General features: G+C 39.3%; 1 protein-coding gene across 11 annotated transcripts in view; it reads left to right on the top strand.

Annotated features, from left to right (window-relative positions):
- LOC141154049 (death-associated protein kinase 2-like) overlaps positions 1–16,320 on the top strand; it is an 80,869-nt gene that overhangs the window by 51,872 nt on the left and 12,677 nt on the right. For 9 of the 11 annotated variants that reach the window (XM_073639455.1, XM_073639458.1, XM_073639459.1 and 6 more), the window contains 2 exons: positions 5,440–5,511; positions 12,008–12,144. In XM_073639455.1, coding sequence (XP_073495556.1) covers positions 5,479–5,511; positions 12,008–12,144 — 170 coding nt within the window. In that variant the 5' untranslated portion in view covers positions 5,440–5,478. The remainder of the gene's footprint in view (positions 1–5,439; positions 5,512–12,007; positions 12,145–16,320) is intronic. The other 2 variants (XM_073639465.1, XM_073639466.1) reach the window with 1 other exon arrangement.

Raw genomic sequence — 16,320 nt, 5'->3', positions numbered from 1 at the left:
CTGCCTCCTATGTACATGAATATAACTACTATAATACTGCTCCCTATGTACAAGAATATAACTACTATAATACTGCTCCTATGTACAAGAATATAACTACTATAATACTGCTCCCTATGTACAAGAATATAACTACTATAATACTGCTCCTATGTACAAGAATATAACTACTATAATACTGCTCCTATGTACAAGAATATAACTACTATAATACTGCCCCCTATGTACAAGAATATAGCTACTATAATACTGCTCCTATGTACAAGAATATAACTACTATAATACTGCTCCTATGTACAAGAATATAACTACTATAATACTGCCCCCTATGTACAAGAATATAACTACTATAATACTGCTCCTATATACAAGAATATAACTACTATAATACTTCTCCTATGTACATGAATATAACTACTATAATACTGCCCCTATATACAAGAATACAACTACTATAATACTGCTCCTATGTACAAGAATATAACTACTATAATACTGCCCCCTATGTACAAGAATATAACAACTATAATACTGCTCCTATGTACAAGAATATAACTACTATAATACTGCTCCTATGTACAAGAATATAACTACTATAATACTGCCCCTATGTACAAGAATATAACTACTATAATACTGCCCCTATGTACAAGAATATAACTACTATAATACTGCCCCTATGTACAAGAATATAACTACTATAATACTGCCTCCTATGTACATGAATATAACTACTATAATACTGCTCCCTATGTACAAGAATATAACTACTATAATACTGCTCCTATGTACAAGAATATAACTACTATAATACTGCTCCTATGTACAAGAATATAACTACTATAATACTGCCCCCTATGTACAAGAATATAGCTACTATAATACTGCTCCTATGTACAAGAATATAACTACTATAATACTGCTCCTATGTACAAGAATATAACTACTATAATACTGCCCCTTATGTACAAGAATATAACTACTATAATACTGCTCCTATATACAAGAATATAACTACTATAATACTTCTCCTATGTACATGAATATAACTACTATAATACTGCCCCCCTATGAACAAGAATATAACTACTATAATACTGCCCCCCTATGTACAAGAATATAACTACTATAATACTGCCCCTATGTACAAGAATATAACTACTATAATACTGCCTCCTATGTACATGAATATAACTACTATAATACTGCTCCCTATGTACAAGAATATAACTACTATAATACTGCTCCTATGTACAAGAATATAACTACTATAATACTGCTCCTATGTACAAGAATATAACTACTATAATACTGCCCCCTATGTACAAGAATATAGCTACTATAATACTGCTCCTATGTACAAGAATATAACTACTATAATACTGCTCCTATGTACAAGAATATAACTACTATAATACTGCCCCCTATGTACAAGAATATAACTACTATAATACTGCTCCTATATACAAGAATATAACTACTATAATACTTCTCCTATGTACATGAATATAACTACTATAATACTGCCCCTATATACAAGAATACAACTACTATAATACTGCTCCTATGTACAAGAATATAACTACTATAATACTGCCCCCTATGTACAAGAATATAACAACTATAATACTGCTCCTATGTACAAGAATATAACTACTATAATACTGCTCCTATGTACAAGAATATAACTACTATAATACTGCCCCTATGTACAAGAATATAACTACTATAATACTGCCCCTATGTACAAGAATATAACTACTATAATACTGCCCCTATGTACAAGAATATAACTACTATAATACTGCCTCCTATGTACATGAATATAACTACTATAATACTGCTCCCTATGTACAAGAATATAACTACTATAATACTGCTCCTATGTACAAGAATATAACTACTATAATACTGCTCCTATGTACAAGAATATAACTACTATAATACTGCCCCCTATGTACAAGAATATAGCTACTATAATACTGCTCCTATGTACAAGAATATAACTACTATAATACTGCTCCTATGTACAAGAATATAACTACTATAATACTGCCCCTTATGTACAAGAATATAACTACTATAATACTGCTCCTATATACAAGAATATAACTACTATAATACTTCTCCTATGTACATGAATATAACTACTATAATACTGCCCCTATATACAAGAATATAACTGCTATAATACTTCTCCTATGTACATGAATATAACTACTATAATACTGCCCCTATATACAAGAATATAACTGCTATAATACTGCCCCTATATACAAGAATATAACTGCTATAATACTGCCCCTATGTACAAGAATATAACTACTATAATACTGCCCCCTATGTACAAGAATATAACTACTATAATACTGCTCCTATGTACAAGAATATAACTACTATAATACTGCCTCCTATGTACAAGAATATAACTACTATAATACTGCCCACTATGTACAAGAATATAACTACTATAATACTGCCCCTATGTACAAGAATATAACTACTATAATACTGCTCCTATGTACAAGAATATAACTACTATAATACTGCCTCCTATGTACAAGAATATAACTACTATAATACTGCCCACTATGTACAAGAATATAACTACTATAATACTGCCCCCTATGTACAAGAATATAACTACTATAATACTGCCCCTATGTACAAGAATATAACTACTATAATACTGCTCCTATGTACAAGAATATAACTACTATAATACTGCCTCCTATGTACAAGAATATAACTACTATAATACTGCCCACTATGTACAAGAATATAACTGCTATAATACTGCCCCATGTACAAGAATATAACTACTATAATACTGCCCCATGTGCAAGAATATAACTACTATAATACTGCTCTTATATACAAGAATATAACTACTCTAATACTGCCCCATGTACAAGAATATAACTACTATAATACTGCTCCCTATGTACAAGAATATAACTACTATAATACTGCCCCTATGTACAAGAATATAACTACTATAATACTGCCCCTATGTACAAGAATATAACTACTACAATACTGCTCCTATGTACAAGAATATAACTACTATAATACTGCTCCCTATGTACAAGAATATAACTACTATAATACTGCTCCCTATGTACAAGAATATAACTACTATAATACTGCCCCCTATATACAAGAATATAACTACTACAATACTGCTCCTATGTACAAGAATATAACTACTACAATACTGCTCCTATGTACAAGAATATAACTACTATAATACTGCTCCCTATGTACAAGAATATAACTACTATAATACTGCCCCCTATGTACAAGAATATAACTACTATAATACTGCTCCCATATGCAAGAATATAACTACTATAATACTGCCCCCTATGTACAAGAATATAACTACTATAATACTGCTCCCTATGTACAAGAATATAACTACTATAATACTGCTCCCTATGTACAAGAATATAACTACTATAATACTGCCCCCTATGTACAAGAATATAACTACTATAATACTGCTCCCATATACAAGAATATAACTACTACAATACTGCTCCTATGTACAAGAATATAACTACTATAATACTGCTCCCTATGTACAAGAATATAACTACTATAATACTGCTCCCTATGTACAAGAATATAACTACTATAATACTGCCCCCTATGTACAAGAATACAACTAATATAATACTGCTCCCATATACAAGAATATAACTACTATAATACTGCTCCCTATGTACAAGAATATAACTACTATAATACTGCTCCCTATGTACAAGAATATAACTACTATAATACTGCCCCCTATGTACAAGAATATAACTACTGTAATACTGCCCCATGTACAAGAATATAACTACTATAATACTGCCCCCTATATACACAAATATAACTACTATAATACTGCTCCCATATACAAGAATATAACTACTATAATACTGCCCCTATGTACAAGAATATAACTACTATAATACTGCCCCTATGTACAAGAATATAACTACTATAATACTGCTCCCTATGTAAAAGAATATAACTACTATAATACTGCCCCTATGTAGAAGAATATAACTACTATAATACTGCCCCATGTACAAGAATATAACTACTATAATACTGCTCCTATGTACAAGAATATAACTACTATAATGCTGCTCCCTATGTACAAGAATATAACTACTATAATACTGCTCCCTATGTACAAGAATATAACTACTATAATACTGCCCCCTATGTACAAGAATATAACTACTATAATACTGCCCCTATGTACAAGAATATAACTACTATAATACTGCCCCCTATGTACAAGAATATATCTACTATAATACTGACCCTATGTACAAGAATATAACTACTATAATACTGCTCCTATGTACAAGAATATAACTACTATAATACTGCCCCCTATGTACAAGAATATAACTACTATAATACTGCTCCCTATGTACAAGAATATAACTACTATAATACTGCCCCTATGTAGAAGAATATAACTACTATAATACTGCCCCATGTACAAGAATATAACTACTATAATACTGCCCCCTATGTACAAGAATATAACTACTATAATACTGCCCCTATGCACAAGAATATAACTACTATAATACTGCCCCCTATGTACAAGAATATATCTACTATAATACTGACCCTATGTACAAGAATATATCTACTATAATACTGACCCTAAGTACAAGAATATAACTACTATAATACTGCTCCTATGTACAAGAATATAACTACTATAATACTGCTCCCTATGTGCAGGAATGTAACTACTATAATACTGCCCCCTATGTACAAGAATATAACTACTATAATACTGCTCCCTTTGTACAGTAATATAACTACTATAATACTGCCCCTATGTAGAAGAATATAACTACTATAATACTGCCCCCTATGTACAAGAATATAACTACTATAATACTGCCCCTATGCACAAGAATATAACTTCTATAATACTGCCCCCTATGTACAAGAATATATCTACTATAATACTGACCCTAAGTACAAGAATATAACTACTATAATACTGCTCCTATGTACAAGAATATAACTACTATAATACTGCCCCCTATGTGCAGGAATGTAACTACTATAATACTGCCCCCTATGTACAAGAATATAACTACTATAATACTGCTCCCTTTGTACAGGAATATAACTACTATAATACTGCCCCTATGTAGAAGAATATAACTACTATAATACTGCCCCCTATGTACAAGAATATAACTACTATAATACTGCCCCTATGCACAAGAATATAACTTCTATAATACTGCCCCCTATGTACAAGAATATATCTACTATAATACTGCTCCCTATGTGCAAGAATATATCTACTATAATACTGACCCTATGTACAAGAATATAACTACTATAATACATCCCAAGTATTTTTCCTGGAATTTCAGGCTAACTATTAATGTTTTGTATTTTCAGCTGTTGGCACAGATTGGCAGGATACCATATCTTGCCAGTATGGGGGAAAGGGGCCCTTCAGGAGGGCCAAAGGTGAGATTGTTCCTTCATGGAGCAAATCCTCTGATGCTATAGGTGGCTGGGCATTGCTGATCATAATCATTGGCTGGGAACGGCTGATCATGGCTCTGCTTTCTTTAATCCGGGGGCAGGTGTGTCCCTGTGGGCATTACATTGGTTTTCTTGCTCTAATCACAGTATTTCCGCTTGCTATGACTGATTGCCACATGATCTGTTCGCTGCTTTGTCACATCATACATTTATATAACTTTAACATGCAGAGGTTTTTCGGTGGCCCCAAGTCCCAGGAGGGTTGACGGGTTTATTCTTGGGCCTTGTGAGTGATGGTTTCCTCATAGATTGTGATGTCTCCATTTGTGTGAGAGTTTCTAGGCTTTCCGTGGGGCCGTCAGCCTTACATTCCTCTGTGGCTTGATTCTGCGTGTCCTGATGGTTTACCTTCCAGGGATATAACCTGGAGTCAAAGACGTTCATTTTTACATTGAGTTGTGGTTTCAGATTTCCACCCACAGAGCCACATTTTCTACCATTGGCTTTGAACTTATCTGCATCTCTCCCACGTCATCCATCACACAGGATTACTGATAAAGCAAAGCGTCAAACCGAGAGAGAGAGAGAGAGCGCGGAAACTGATTCATTCATCAAGGTCAAATATAAAAAAATACAAAAAATTAGAAGTTTTGTCCCTCTATCAAAAAATGTCTCACCACACTGACCTCCATCTGTCTCGAGAGCGGGCCTGTGGTCCAGATCAGAGAGGTGAAATATTCGGGCCCCTGAGATGTTTTCATTGTTTTTCTGTCCCTATTAAGAACACATGTGCATTCGTTCGGGTTGAACATGAATGTGTATGGTGGCTCTTGGGCAAATGATATATCTGGGAGGCTCCTGGTAAAACGAGTAGAGCTCCCGAGAGGCGTTTGTAAACCTCCCAGGTGCCATCTAAGCATCTGTGTATATAGAAAACGGGGGCCCCGTGGCACACACAGAGGAAAAAAGACTTCCCCCATCCAATGATGGCTCATGTGCCGTGCCACCTATCCTAGGAATGGTAAGTTGGACTCTTGACCAAAATCCATGTAGCCATTGGCTTTCTAAGCCAGAAGCACTGGATGCTCTAGGTTTTGGTTTGGGCCTTTACACCCAGCTATGATTGGTGACTCCAGCTTCGCTTCACTGATAAAAAGGACTCTGTGGTGGTCTGAAATCCTTCTCCTCCATTAGTGGTTCAGGCAGCTGCTGTCCCTCTTCTCTGTAGCTCTTCCTGCTCTTGTAGGCCTTTAGTACAACTTCACCACAAATTCACTTGTTAGGCAGCTCCCGAAAGGAGTTTGTAAACCTCCCTTGTGCCATTTAAGCACCTGTATATATAGAAAAATGGGGGGCTCCATGGCACACACAAAAAAAAAGATAGCCCCCCCCATCCAATGATGGCTCATATTCCCACCCATCCTGAGAAAGGTATGTCATATGCTTGACCAATATTAGTTTGGCCATTGGCTTTTCTTAGCCGGAAGCGCTGGATGCTCTTTGTTTTGCTTTGGGCCTTTACGCCAAGCTAGGATCGGTGCCTCCAGCTAAGGTTCGCTGCTAAATGGGAGTTTGTGGTGGTCTTAAATCCTCCTCCATCAGTTGTTCAGACAGCTGCTGTCCCTCTTTTCTGCAGATCTTCCTTCTCATGTAGGCTTCTATGAGTAGGTACAAGTTCACCACATACTGGAAGTTAACAGCTTATGAAATTTGGGAAGGCTAAACTTTTACCTATGAGAACCTTACTCCCCCTAGTATTATGGCTCTCCAGCTAGTACCCGGGATCCCCAATGCAAAATACTGGGTTTACCTTTAACCATAACTAGAGAAGAAAACCTGACGCAACTAAAACTGGTACATCATAAGTAAGGTGTAATGTATGGGTTTTCTGCATGGCCTCAGTCTTACACCTTGTATGTTCAGCTTGGCTTCTCCACATTATTGGCGTGATTGCCATCTGATCAGTCAGCGCACACCGTCATTTGCCATATGCATGCTGCACAAATTCTTCATATATATCTGTTTCACTGATTTCTGGATCACACATGGAATAGATCTAAGGGCTGATATCCTAAAAAATAATAGGGCAGAGAACAGAAATAATACTTCTAATACAAGGTGCAATCAATAAATATCTTTCATATACGCTCTTCGGGGGCGGGACACTAGAGGAATTAATTACTGCTCTTCGGGGGTGGGACACTAGAGAAATTAATTATTGCTCTTCGGGGGCGGGACACTGGAAAAATTAATTATTGCTCTTCGTGAGCGGGACACTAGAGGAATTAATTATTGCTCTTCAGAGGCGGGACACTAGAGGAATTAATTATTGCTCTTCGGGGGCGGGACACTAGAGGAATTAATTATTGCTCTTCGGGGGCGGGACACTAGAGGAATTAATTATTGCTCTTCGGGGGCGGGACACTAGAGGAATTAATTATTGCTCTTCGTGGGCGGGACACTAGAGGAATTAATTATTGCTCTTCGGGGGCGGGACACTAGAGAAATTAATTATTGCTCTTCGGGGGCGGGACACTAGAGGAATTAATTATTGCTCTTCGGGGGCGGGACACTAGAATTAATTATTGCTCTTCGGGGGCGGGACACTAGAGGAATTAATTATTGCTCTTCGGGGGCGGGACACTAGAGGAATTCATTATTGCTCTTCGGGGGCGGGACACTAGAGGAATTCATTATTGCTCTTCGGGGGCGGGACACTAGAGGAATTAATTATTGCTCTTCGGGGGCGGGACACTAGAGGAATTAATTATTGCTCTTCGGGGGCGGGACACTAGAGGAATTAATTATTGCTCTTCGGGGGCGGGACACTAGAGGAATTAATTATTGCTCTTCGGGGGCGGGACACTAGAGGGATTAATTACTGCTCTTTGGGGGCGGGACACTAGAGGAATTAATTATTGCTCTTCGGGGGCGGGACACTAGAGGAATTAATTATTACTCTTCGGGGGCGGGACACTAGAGGAATTAATTATTGCTCTTCGGGGGCGGGACACTAGAGGGATTAATTACTGCTCTTTGGGGGCGGGACACTAGAGGAATTAATTATTGCTCTTCGGGGGCGGGACACTAGAGGAATTAATTATTGCTCTTCGGGGGCGGGACACTAGAGGGATTAATTACTGCTCTTTGGGGGCGGGACACTAGAGGAATTAATTGCTCTTCGGGGGCGGGACACTAGAGGGATTAATTATTGCTCTTCGGGGGCGGGACACTAGAATTAATTATTGCTCTTCGGGGGCGGGACACTGGAAGAACTAATTATTGCTCTTCGGGGTCGGGACACTGGAGGAATTAATTATTGCTCTTCGGGGGCGTGACACTAGAGGGATTAATTATTGCTCTTCGGGGGCGGAACACTAGAGGAATTAATTATTGCTCTTCGGGGGCGGGACACTAGAGGAATTAATTATTGCTCTTCGGGGGCGGGACGCTAGAGGAATTAATTATTGCTCTTCGGGGGCGTGACACTAGAGGGATTAATTATTGCTCTTCGGGGGCGGGACACTAGAGGAATTATTGCTCTTCGGGGGCGAGACACTAGAGGAATTAATTATTGCTCTTTGGGGGCGGGACGCTAGAGGAATTAATTATTGCTCTTTGGGGGCGGGACGCTAGAGGAATTAATTATTGCTCTTCGGGGGCGGGACGCTAGAGGAATTAATTATTGCTCTTTGGAGGCGGGACACTAGAGGAATTAATTATTACTCTTCGGGGGCGGGACACTAGAAGAATTAATTATTGGGTATTATATTATTTGGATGAGGGATGCTGTAGATTTTCTTTTACATTACGAGTATATATCTTCTTTGGAAATTTTTATGACTTTTTTGAAAATGTCGTTTTAGCTTCTCCATGACATCTAGCTAGATATCACCCGTTCTCAGTGTATATGTCCAGGACACGGCACAATTACCAGCTTGTTCCAAGTGTGGGAAAACTTCTGTCATTTTTAATTATTAGCGTTATTCGTGATTAATCTTGAATGTACATACAGAAGAACGGGGGCCTCATGGCACATAAAAAAAAGAAAACGCAGCCCCGATCCAATAAAGGATCTTGCTCCCACCAACCCTCTGATAGGGAGGTCTAGTACATCGGCTTTACTAAGATAGCAGCTGAATTCTCTTGACTTTGGCTTGGTCCATTGAGCCCAACGTCTTGTAAATGTGGCTGAGCTGGTTGCAGCTGAAAGTTACACCATCAACACTGCTGTAGACTACTATGGAAAGTAAAATAAACCACTCCACTACTCTAGACCACCAGGGAATGTAAAATAAAATCCTCCACTACTCTAGACCACCAGGGAATGTAAAATATAATCCTCCACTACTCTAGACCACCAGGGAATGTAAAATTAAATCCTCCACTACTCTAGACCACCAGGGAATGTAAAATATAATCCTCCACTACTCTAGACCACCAGGGAATGTAAAATAAAATCCTCCACTACTCTAGACCACCAGGGAATGTAAAATATAATTCTCCACTACTCTAGACCACCAGGGAATGTAAAATATAATCCTCCACTACTCTAGACCACCAGGGAATGTAAAATATAATCCTCCACTACTCTAGACCACCAGGGAATGTAAAATAAAATCCTCCACTACTCTAGACCACCAGGGAATGTAAAATATAATCCTCTACTACTCTAGACCACCAGGGAATGTAAAATATAATCCTCCACTACTCTAGACCACCAGGGAATGTAAAATATAATCCTCCACTACTCTAGACCACCAGGGAATGTAAAATAAAATCCTCCACTACTCTAGACCACCAGGGAATGTAAAATATAATCCTCCACTACTCTAGACCACCAGGGAATGTAAAATTAAATCCTCCACTACTCTAGACCACCAGGGAATGTAAAATATAATCCTCCACTACTCTAGACCACCAGGGAATGTAAAATAAAATCCTCCACTACTCTAGACCACCAGGGAATGTAAAATATAATTCTCCACTACTCTAGACCACCAGGGAATGTAAAATATAATCCTCCACTACTCTAGACCACCAGGGAATGTAAAATATAATCCTCCACTACTCTAGACCACCAGGGAATGTAAAATAAAATCCTCCACTACTCTAGACCACCAGGGAATGTAAAATATAATCCTCTACTACTCTAGACCACCAGGGAATGTAAAATATAATCCTCCACTACTCTAGACCACCAGGGAATGTAAAATATAATCCTCTACTACTCTAGACCACCAGGGAATGTAAAATATAATCCTCTATTACTCTAGACCACCAGGGAATGTAAAATATAATCCTCCACTACTCTAGACCACCAGGGAATGTAAAATATAATCCTCTACTACTCTAGACCACCAGGGAATGTAAAATATAATCCTCTACTACTCTAGACCACCAGGGAATGTAAAATATAATCCTCTACTACTCTAGACCACCAGGGAATGTAAAACAAAATCATCCAGTACTCTAGACCACCAGGGAATGTAAAATATAATCCTCTACTACTCTAGACCACCAGGGAATGTAAAATAAAATCCTCCACTACTCTAGACCACCAGGGATTGTAAAATATAATCCTCCACTACTCTAGACCACCAGGGAATGTAAAATATAATCCTCCAGTACTCTAGGTTAGCAGGGGGTATAAAGTACAACTCTGCTCTTCTCTAAATGAGTGAATGTAAAATAATCCCTCATACACTACTCTAGACCACCAGCCAGGGAATATAGTATAAATCTCATACACTACTCTAGACCACCAGCCAGGGAATATAGTATAAATCTCATACACTACTCTAGACCACCAGCCAGGGAATATAGTATAAATCTCATACACTACTCTAGACCACCAGCCAGGGAATATAGTATAAATCTCATACACTACTCTAGACCACCAGCCAGGGAATATAGTATAAATCTCATACACTACTCTAGACCACCAGCCAGGGAATATAGTATAAATCTCATACACTACTCTAGATCACAAAGGAGTGTAAAGAGAACCCATTCTACTACTCTAGACCACCAGGGGAAAAAATACAAGAATAACTGTCCAAAAAAAGCAATTATTGAGGTGTCAGTTTCCCTAATTTGCCTGCTACCCAGGACCTTAATATCTATAAAACCTACCCATCCACCACCAACAAAGGAACCAGGGTAAGATGCATCTATCTATGTGGTACTGGTGGTAATTTGGAAGATGTCCCACAGATGCTGAGAAGAACTAGATCTAAAAAGAGTTAAAAATAAATGTTGTAATGTTCTTAGCAGTTGGTAGAAAATCAGTATAAAATACCTCAGTTTCTCAGCGACGTGTACAGAGCGAGGATCTGAGTAGATCACGTGTTTTGGTCATCTGACGCTAGAATTGTCTCAATGCCAACGAGTTAACGAAGACAATATGAGGACCCCGATTCTTCTCTTATAGCTACGGTAACACTTAGTAGATGATCCTCTCCTTTCTTTCTCCCAGTCCTCGGAAGAAGTACGGTTTTCAGGAGACGATGAAGAACTTGTAAACCTTGAAGACGAAGTTTTTAATCCAAACATGACCTCGTTTAAGCATGAGAATGTGGAGGACCTCTATGAGCTTCTGGAGAAGTTGGGCAGGTAAGCAGTCTAGGCCATATAGGCACTGGAGTTGTGGCCGTTTGTAGTGGTCGCCAATGTTGCTTTACATTACTGTTCGGATGTGATAGTTGGGTTGGCGACTAGGAGAAACCACCATGGGTGCCATACCTATTTGTAGAGGGTTCTGTGCCTCTACAAATAGGTATGGCAGCTGTTTGAGAGTACATGATGGATAAATTGTGGCCACGCGGCTCATGTAGGGTGGGGCAAGCGAGCATTTATCCCATGGTGGTTTGGTGGATAATGCTGCCAAGAGGTGTGAAGCCAGATTAGTGGCCAAGTCATGGCCATAAAGAATGGAGTGAGAGTCATGGTTGTCTGAGTAGGACTCCATACAATACTGAGGAAAATAGAAATTGAGAAAGACCTGATTACTGCCCTACGTTTTTACCTAGTGCCGATTCGGGAGGGGTCAGGGAGGAGAGTGTGGCTGCACTTAGAGGGAAACATCATCACACTTGCAACTCTCTTAAGAGTCCTAATTTTGCAGAGGTGGGCTTCAAAAAACCCACACTGAAAAGTAGGTGTGGTGTTTTAGGTGGTTTCTCCTGGGTGATCCTGGGGGGCAGGGCTTGAATGTCCAGCTGTTGCTGTTGTTGTCTTACCACCTGGTGCCATTTTTTTTCAATGCAAAACAACCCCCATTCCCCGGAATAGGAGGTCTTCCGATTTATTCCAGTGCATCTTTGTCACATGCATGAGCTCCCGCAGGTTTTATTCCTCGGATTCTCACCCCGGGGCAGTTTCTAGTAGAGCTTATTTCGGTTTGCCGCCCTTAGAACAGAGGATCCGCTCACTACTTTGCTCTGTATCACATCATTCTCTTGGGGCCTTTGATTTTTTAACATTCGTTACGCGCTAGAATCCCTAAATTATGTATAAACTGATCAATTATTCAGAAACTCAAACTGAACTTGGTGCGTAATGGGGAGGGGGAAAGCCATGAAACGTGTAACTCACACTAAAACACCCGAAAAGACAGGCGATGACTGAGGACATAGGCTGGTTAATAGCCATGGTGCTTATTATTATTACACCATGGGAAAATATAAAGGTTTAAGGTATGTTTTGGTGATTTTACGCTGATGAAAGAGAATATAAAGCGGCGTGGAAAAACACGAAGGATCAGTAAAATAATCAAAATCTAGAGTGTATGCGTATAAGATTTTTTTAGGGGTCATTTAATAAGTATTATACTTTGCTAATTAATAATTCCATATGCCCCCAAAATAATAAAGCCATACATTACGTAAAAGCCACCACCATACAGTTCTCAAATAATAAAATAACACAGTATACAAATAATGCCGTCATACGACAATGTGCAAATAATACATAGCATAGTGGTATTATTTCAGCACTATGTACAATCTTCAAATAATACCATATATCCCCAAATAAGACTGGACAATGCTCAAATAATATATCCACAGGGTGTCCAAATAATACCATCAAACATCACACAGTGTGCAAATAATATAACCATACGGTGCCCAAATACTACTATCATACTACATGTTGTGTTTAAATGATACCATATCACCTCAATAATAAAACCATACAGTGCTCAAATATTATAATCAGTCAGTGCTCAAATAAAATACCGATATACAACACACAGTTCTCAAATACAACCATACAGTGCCCAAATATATTGTACTACATAAAGTGCTTAAATAATAATGCCCTATATCGCCAAATGAATGAAAATATATACAGTATTCAAATAACACAACCACTTAGTGCACAAATAATATGATCGTACAGCACAAAGTGTTCAAAACTGAATACCATATATCCACCTTGAACTGTCCTCCCACCGCTCCTCATGTTCCCTCTTCGACCGCCTACAATCTGGCTTCCGACCGCATCACTCGACTGAAACTGCCCTGACCAAAGTCACCAACGACCTTCTAACCGCCAAATCCAAGCGACACTACTCCATCCTCCTCCTTCTGGACCTGTCATCTGCCTTCGACACAGTGGACCATTCCCTCTTACTACAGATTCTCTCATCTCTTGGCATCACGGACTTTGCCCTATCTTGGATCTCCTCATACCTAACCGACAGGACATTCACTCACGCACCACCTCCTCATCTCGCCCCCTATCTCTCGGTGTCCCCCAAGGTTCAGTTCTAGGACCCCTGCTCTTCTCCATCTACACCTTTGGCCTCGGACAGCTCATAGAGTCTCACGGCTTTCAGTATCACATCAATGCTGATGACACACAGATCTACCTCGCTGGACCCGATATCTCTTCCCTACTAACCAAAATCCCACAATGTCTGTCCGCCATCTCATCCTTCTTCTCTGCCAGATTTCTAACATGGATAAAACAGAACTCATCGTCTTTCCACCATCTCATTCATCCCCCCCATGTGACCTATCCATCAACGTCAATGGCTATTCACTCTCCCCAGTCTCACAAGCTCGCTGCCTCGGGGTAACCCTGGACTCTGATATGTCCTTCAAATCACATATCCAAGCCCTTTCCACTTCCTGCTGACTCCAACTCAAAAATATCTCCCAGATCCGTTCATTCCTCAGCAAAGACTCTGCAAAAACACTAGTGCACGCCCTCATCATCTCCCGCCTCGAATACTGCAACCTCCTGCTCTGTGGCCTCCCTTCTAACACTCTCGCTCCCCTCCAATCCATCCTAAACTCTGCTGCCAACTAATCCACCTGTCCCCCCGCTATTCCCCGGCCTCTCCCCTCTGTCAATCCCTTCACTGGCTCCCCATTGCCCAGAGACTTAAGTTCAAAACCCTAACCATGACATAGAAAGCCATCCACAACCTGTCTCCTCCATACATCTGTGATCTAGTCTCCCGGTACTTACCTGCACGCAACCTCCGATCCTCACAAGATCTCCTTCTCTACTCCACTCTTATCTCCTCTTCCCATAATTGCATACAAGATTTCTCCCGCGCTTCCCCCCTACTCTGGATCTCTCTACCCCAACATATCAGACTCTCGCCTACCGTGGAAACCTTCAAAAGGAACCTGAAGACCCACCTCATCCGACAAGCCTACAACCTGCAGTAACCACCGCCCCACCACATTACTGCGTGACCTCCTCTACCCCCACCTACTGTATCCTCACCCATCCCTTGTAGACTGTGAGCCCTCGCGGGCAGGGTCCTCGCTCCTCCTGTACCAGTCGCTGACTCATTTTGTTAAGATTATGTAAATGTTTTTGCTATGTATATCCCTATCACATGTAAAGCGCCATGGAATAAATGGCGCTATAATAATAAATAATACTATATCACCAAAATAACACCACCATACTGTGTTCAAATATTATAGCCCAGAGTGCCCAAATAATACCATCATACAAAATATATTATGGAAATAACACAACCAAACTGTACCAAAACAATACCATCTTACAACATATTGTGCATATAATACAACCACAGAGTGCCCAAATAATACTACCGTACTACCTACAGTGCTCAAATACTATATATCATCAAAATAATACCATATAGTGCCCAAATAATACCATCATACTACATAGTTTTTAATACCATATATCACCAAAATAGTGAAGCCGAAAAGTGCTCAAATAACACCACCACACTGCGTTCAAATATTATATATATATATGTATAATACGACCAAATAATATCATCATACAAAATATATTCTGAAAAAAACACAACCAAACTGTACCAAAACAATACCATCATACAACATAGTGTGCATATAATACAACCACAGAGTGCCCAAATAATACTACTGTACTACCTACAGTGCTCAAATACTATATATCATCAAAATGATGATACCATACAGTGCTCAAATAATACCACCGTACAGCACCCAGTTAATACTAATATACAACTTATACTATGCAAGTAATACAACCATACAGAGTGTTCAAATGACACCATTGTACTGAATAGAGAGCTCCAATAATACCGCTATACAATGTGCAGATAATACTGCCATACAGCGCCCTCTGCTGAACCTCACAGATACTGTTGTGATTGCCCATTAGTTGGATCCTCTTATGGACCAAACTGACCCAAAGTAAATGATGTTGTCTGACCGGTAAGGGCCTTGTGGAGACTTTCTGGTCCCATTGTAAGGTCAGGGTCAGGCTGCTACCGTACAGCCGTGACAGATTTGTGTATCTGAGCGG

Source organism: Phyllobates terribilis, unplaced genomic scaffold (genome assembly GCF_046119375.1).
Source record: "Phyllobates terribilis strain yellow unplaced genomic scaffold, ASM4611937v1 Scaffold_7__3_contigs__length_470593459, whole genome shotgun sequence".
NCBI classification, from domain to species: Eukaryota; Metazoa; Chordata; class Amphibia; order Anura; family Dendrobatidae; genus Phyllobates; species Phyllobates terribilis.
Note: the sequence above shows the minus strand (reverse complement) of the source record. Positions and strands in the feature narration are given on the sequence as shown.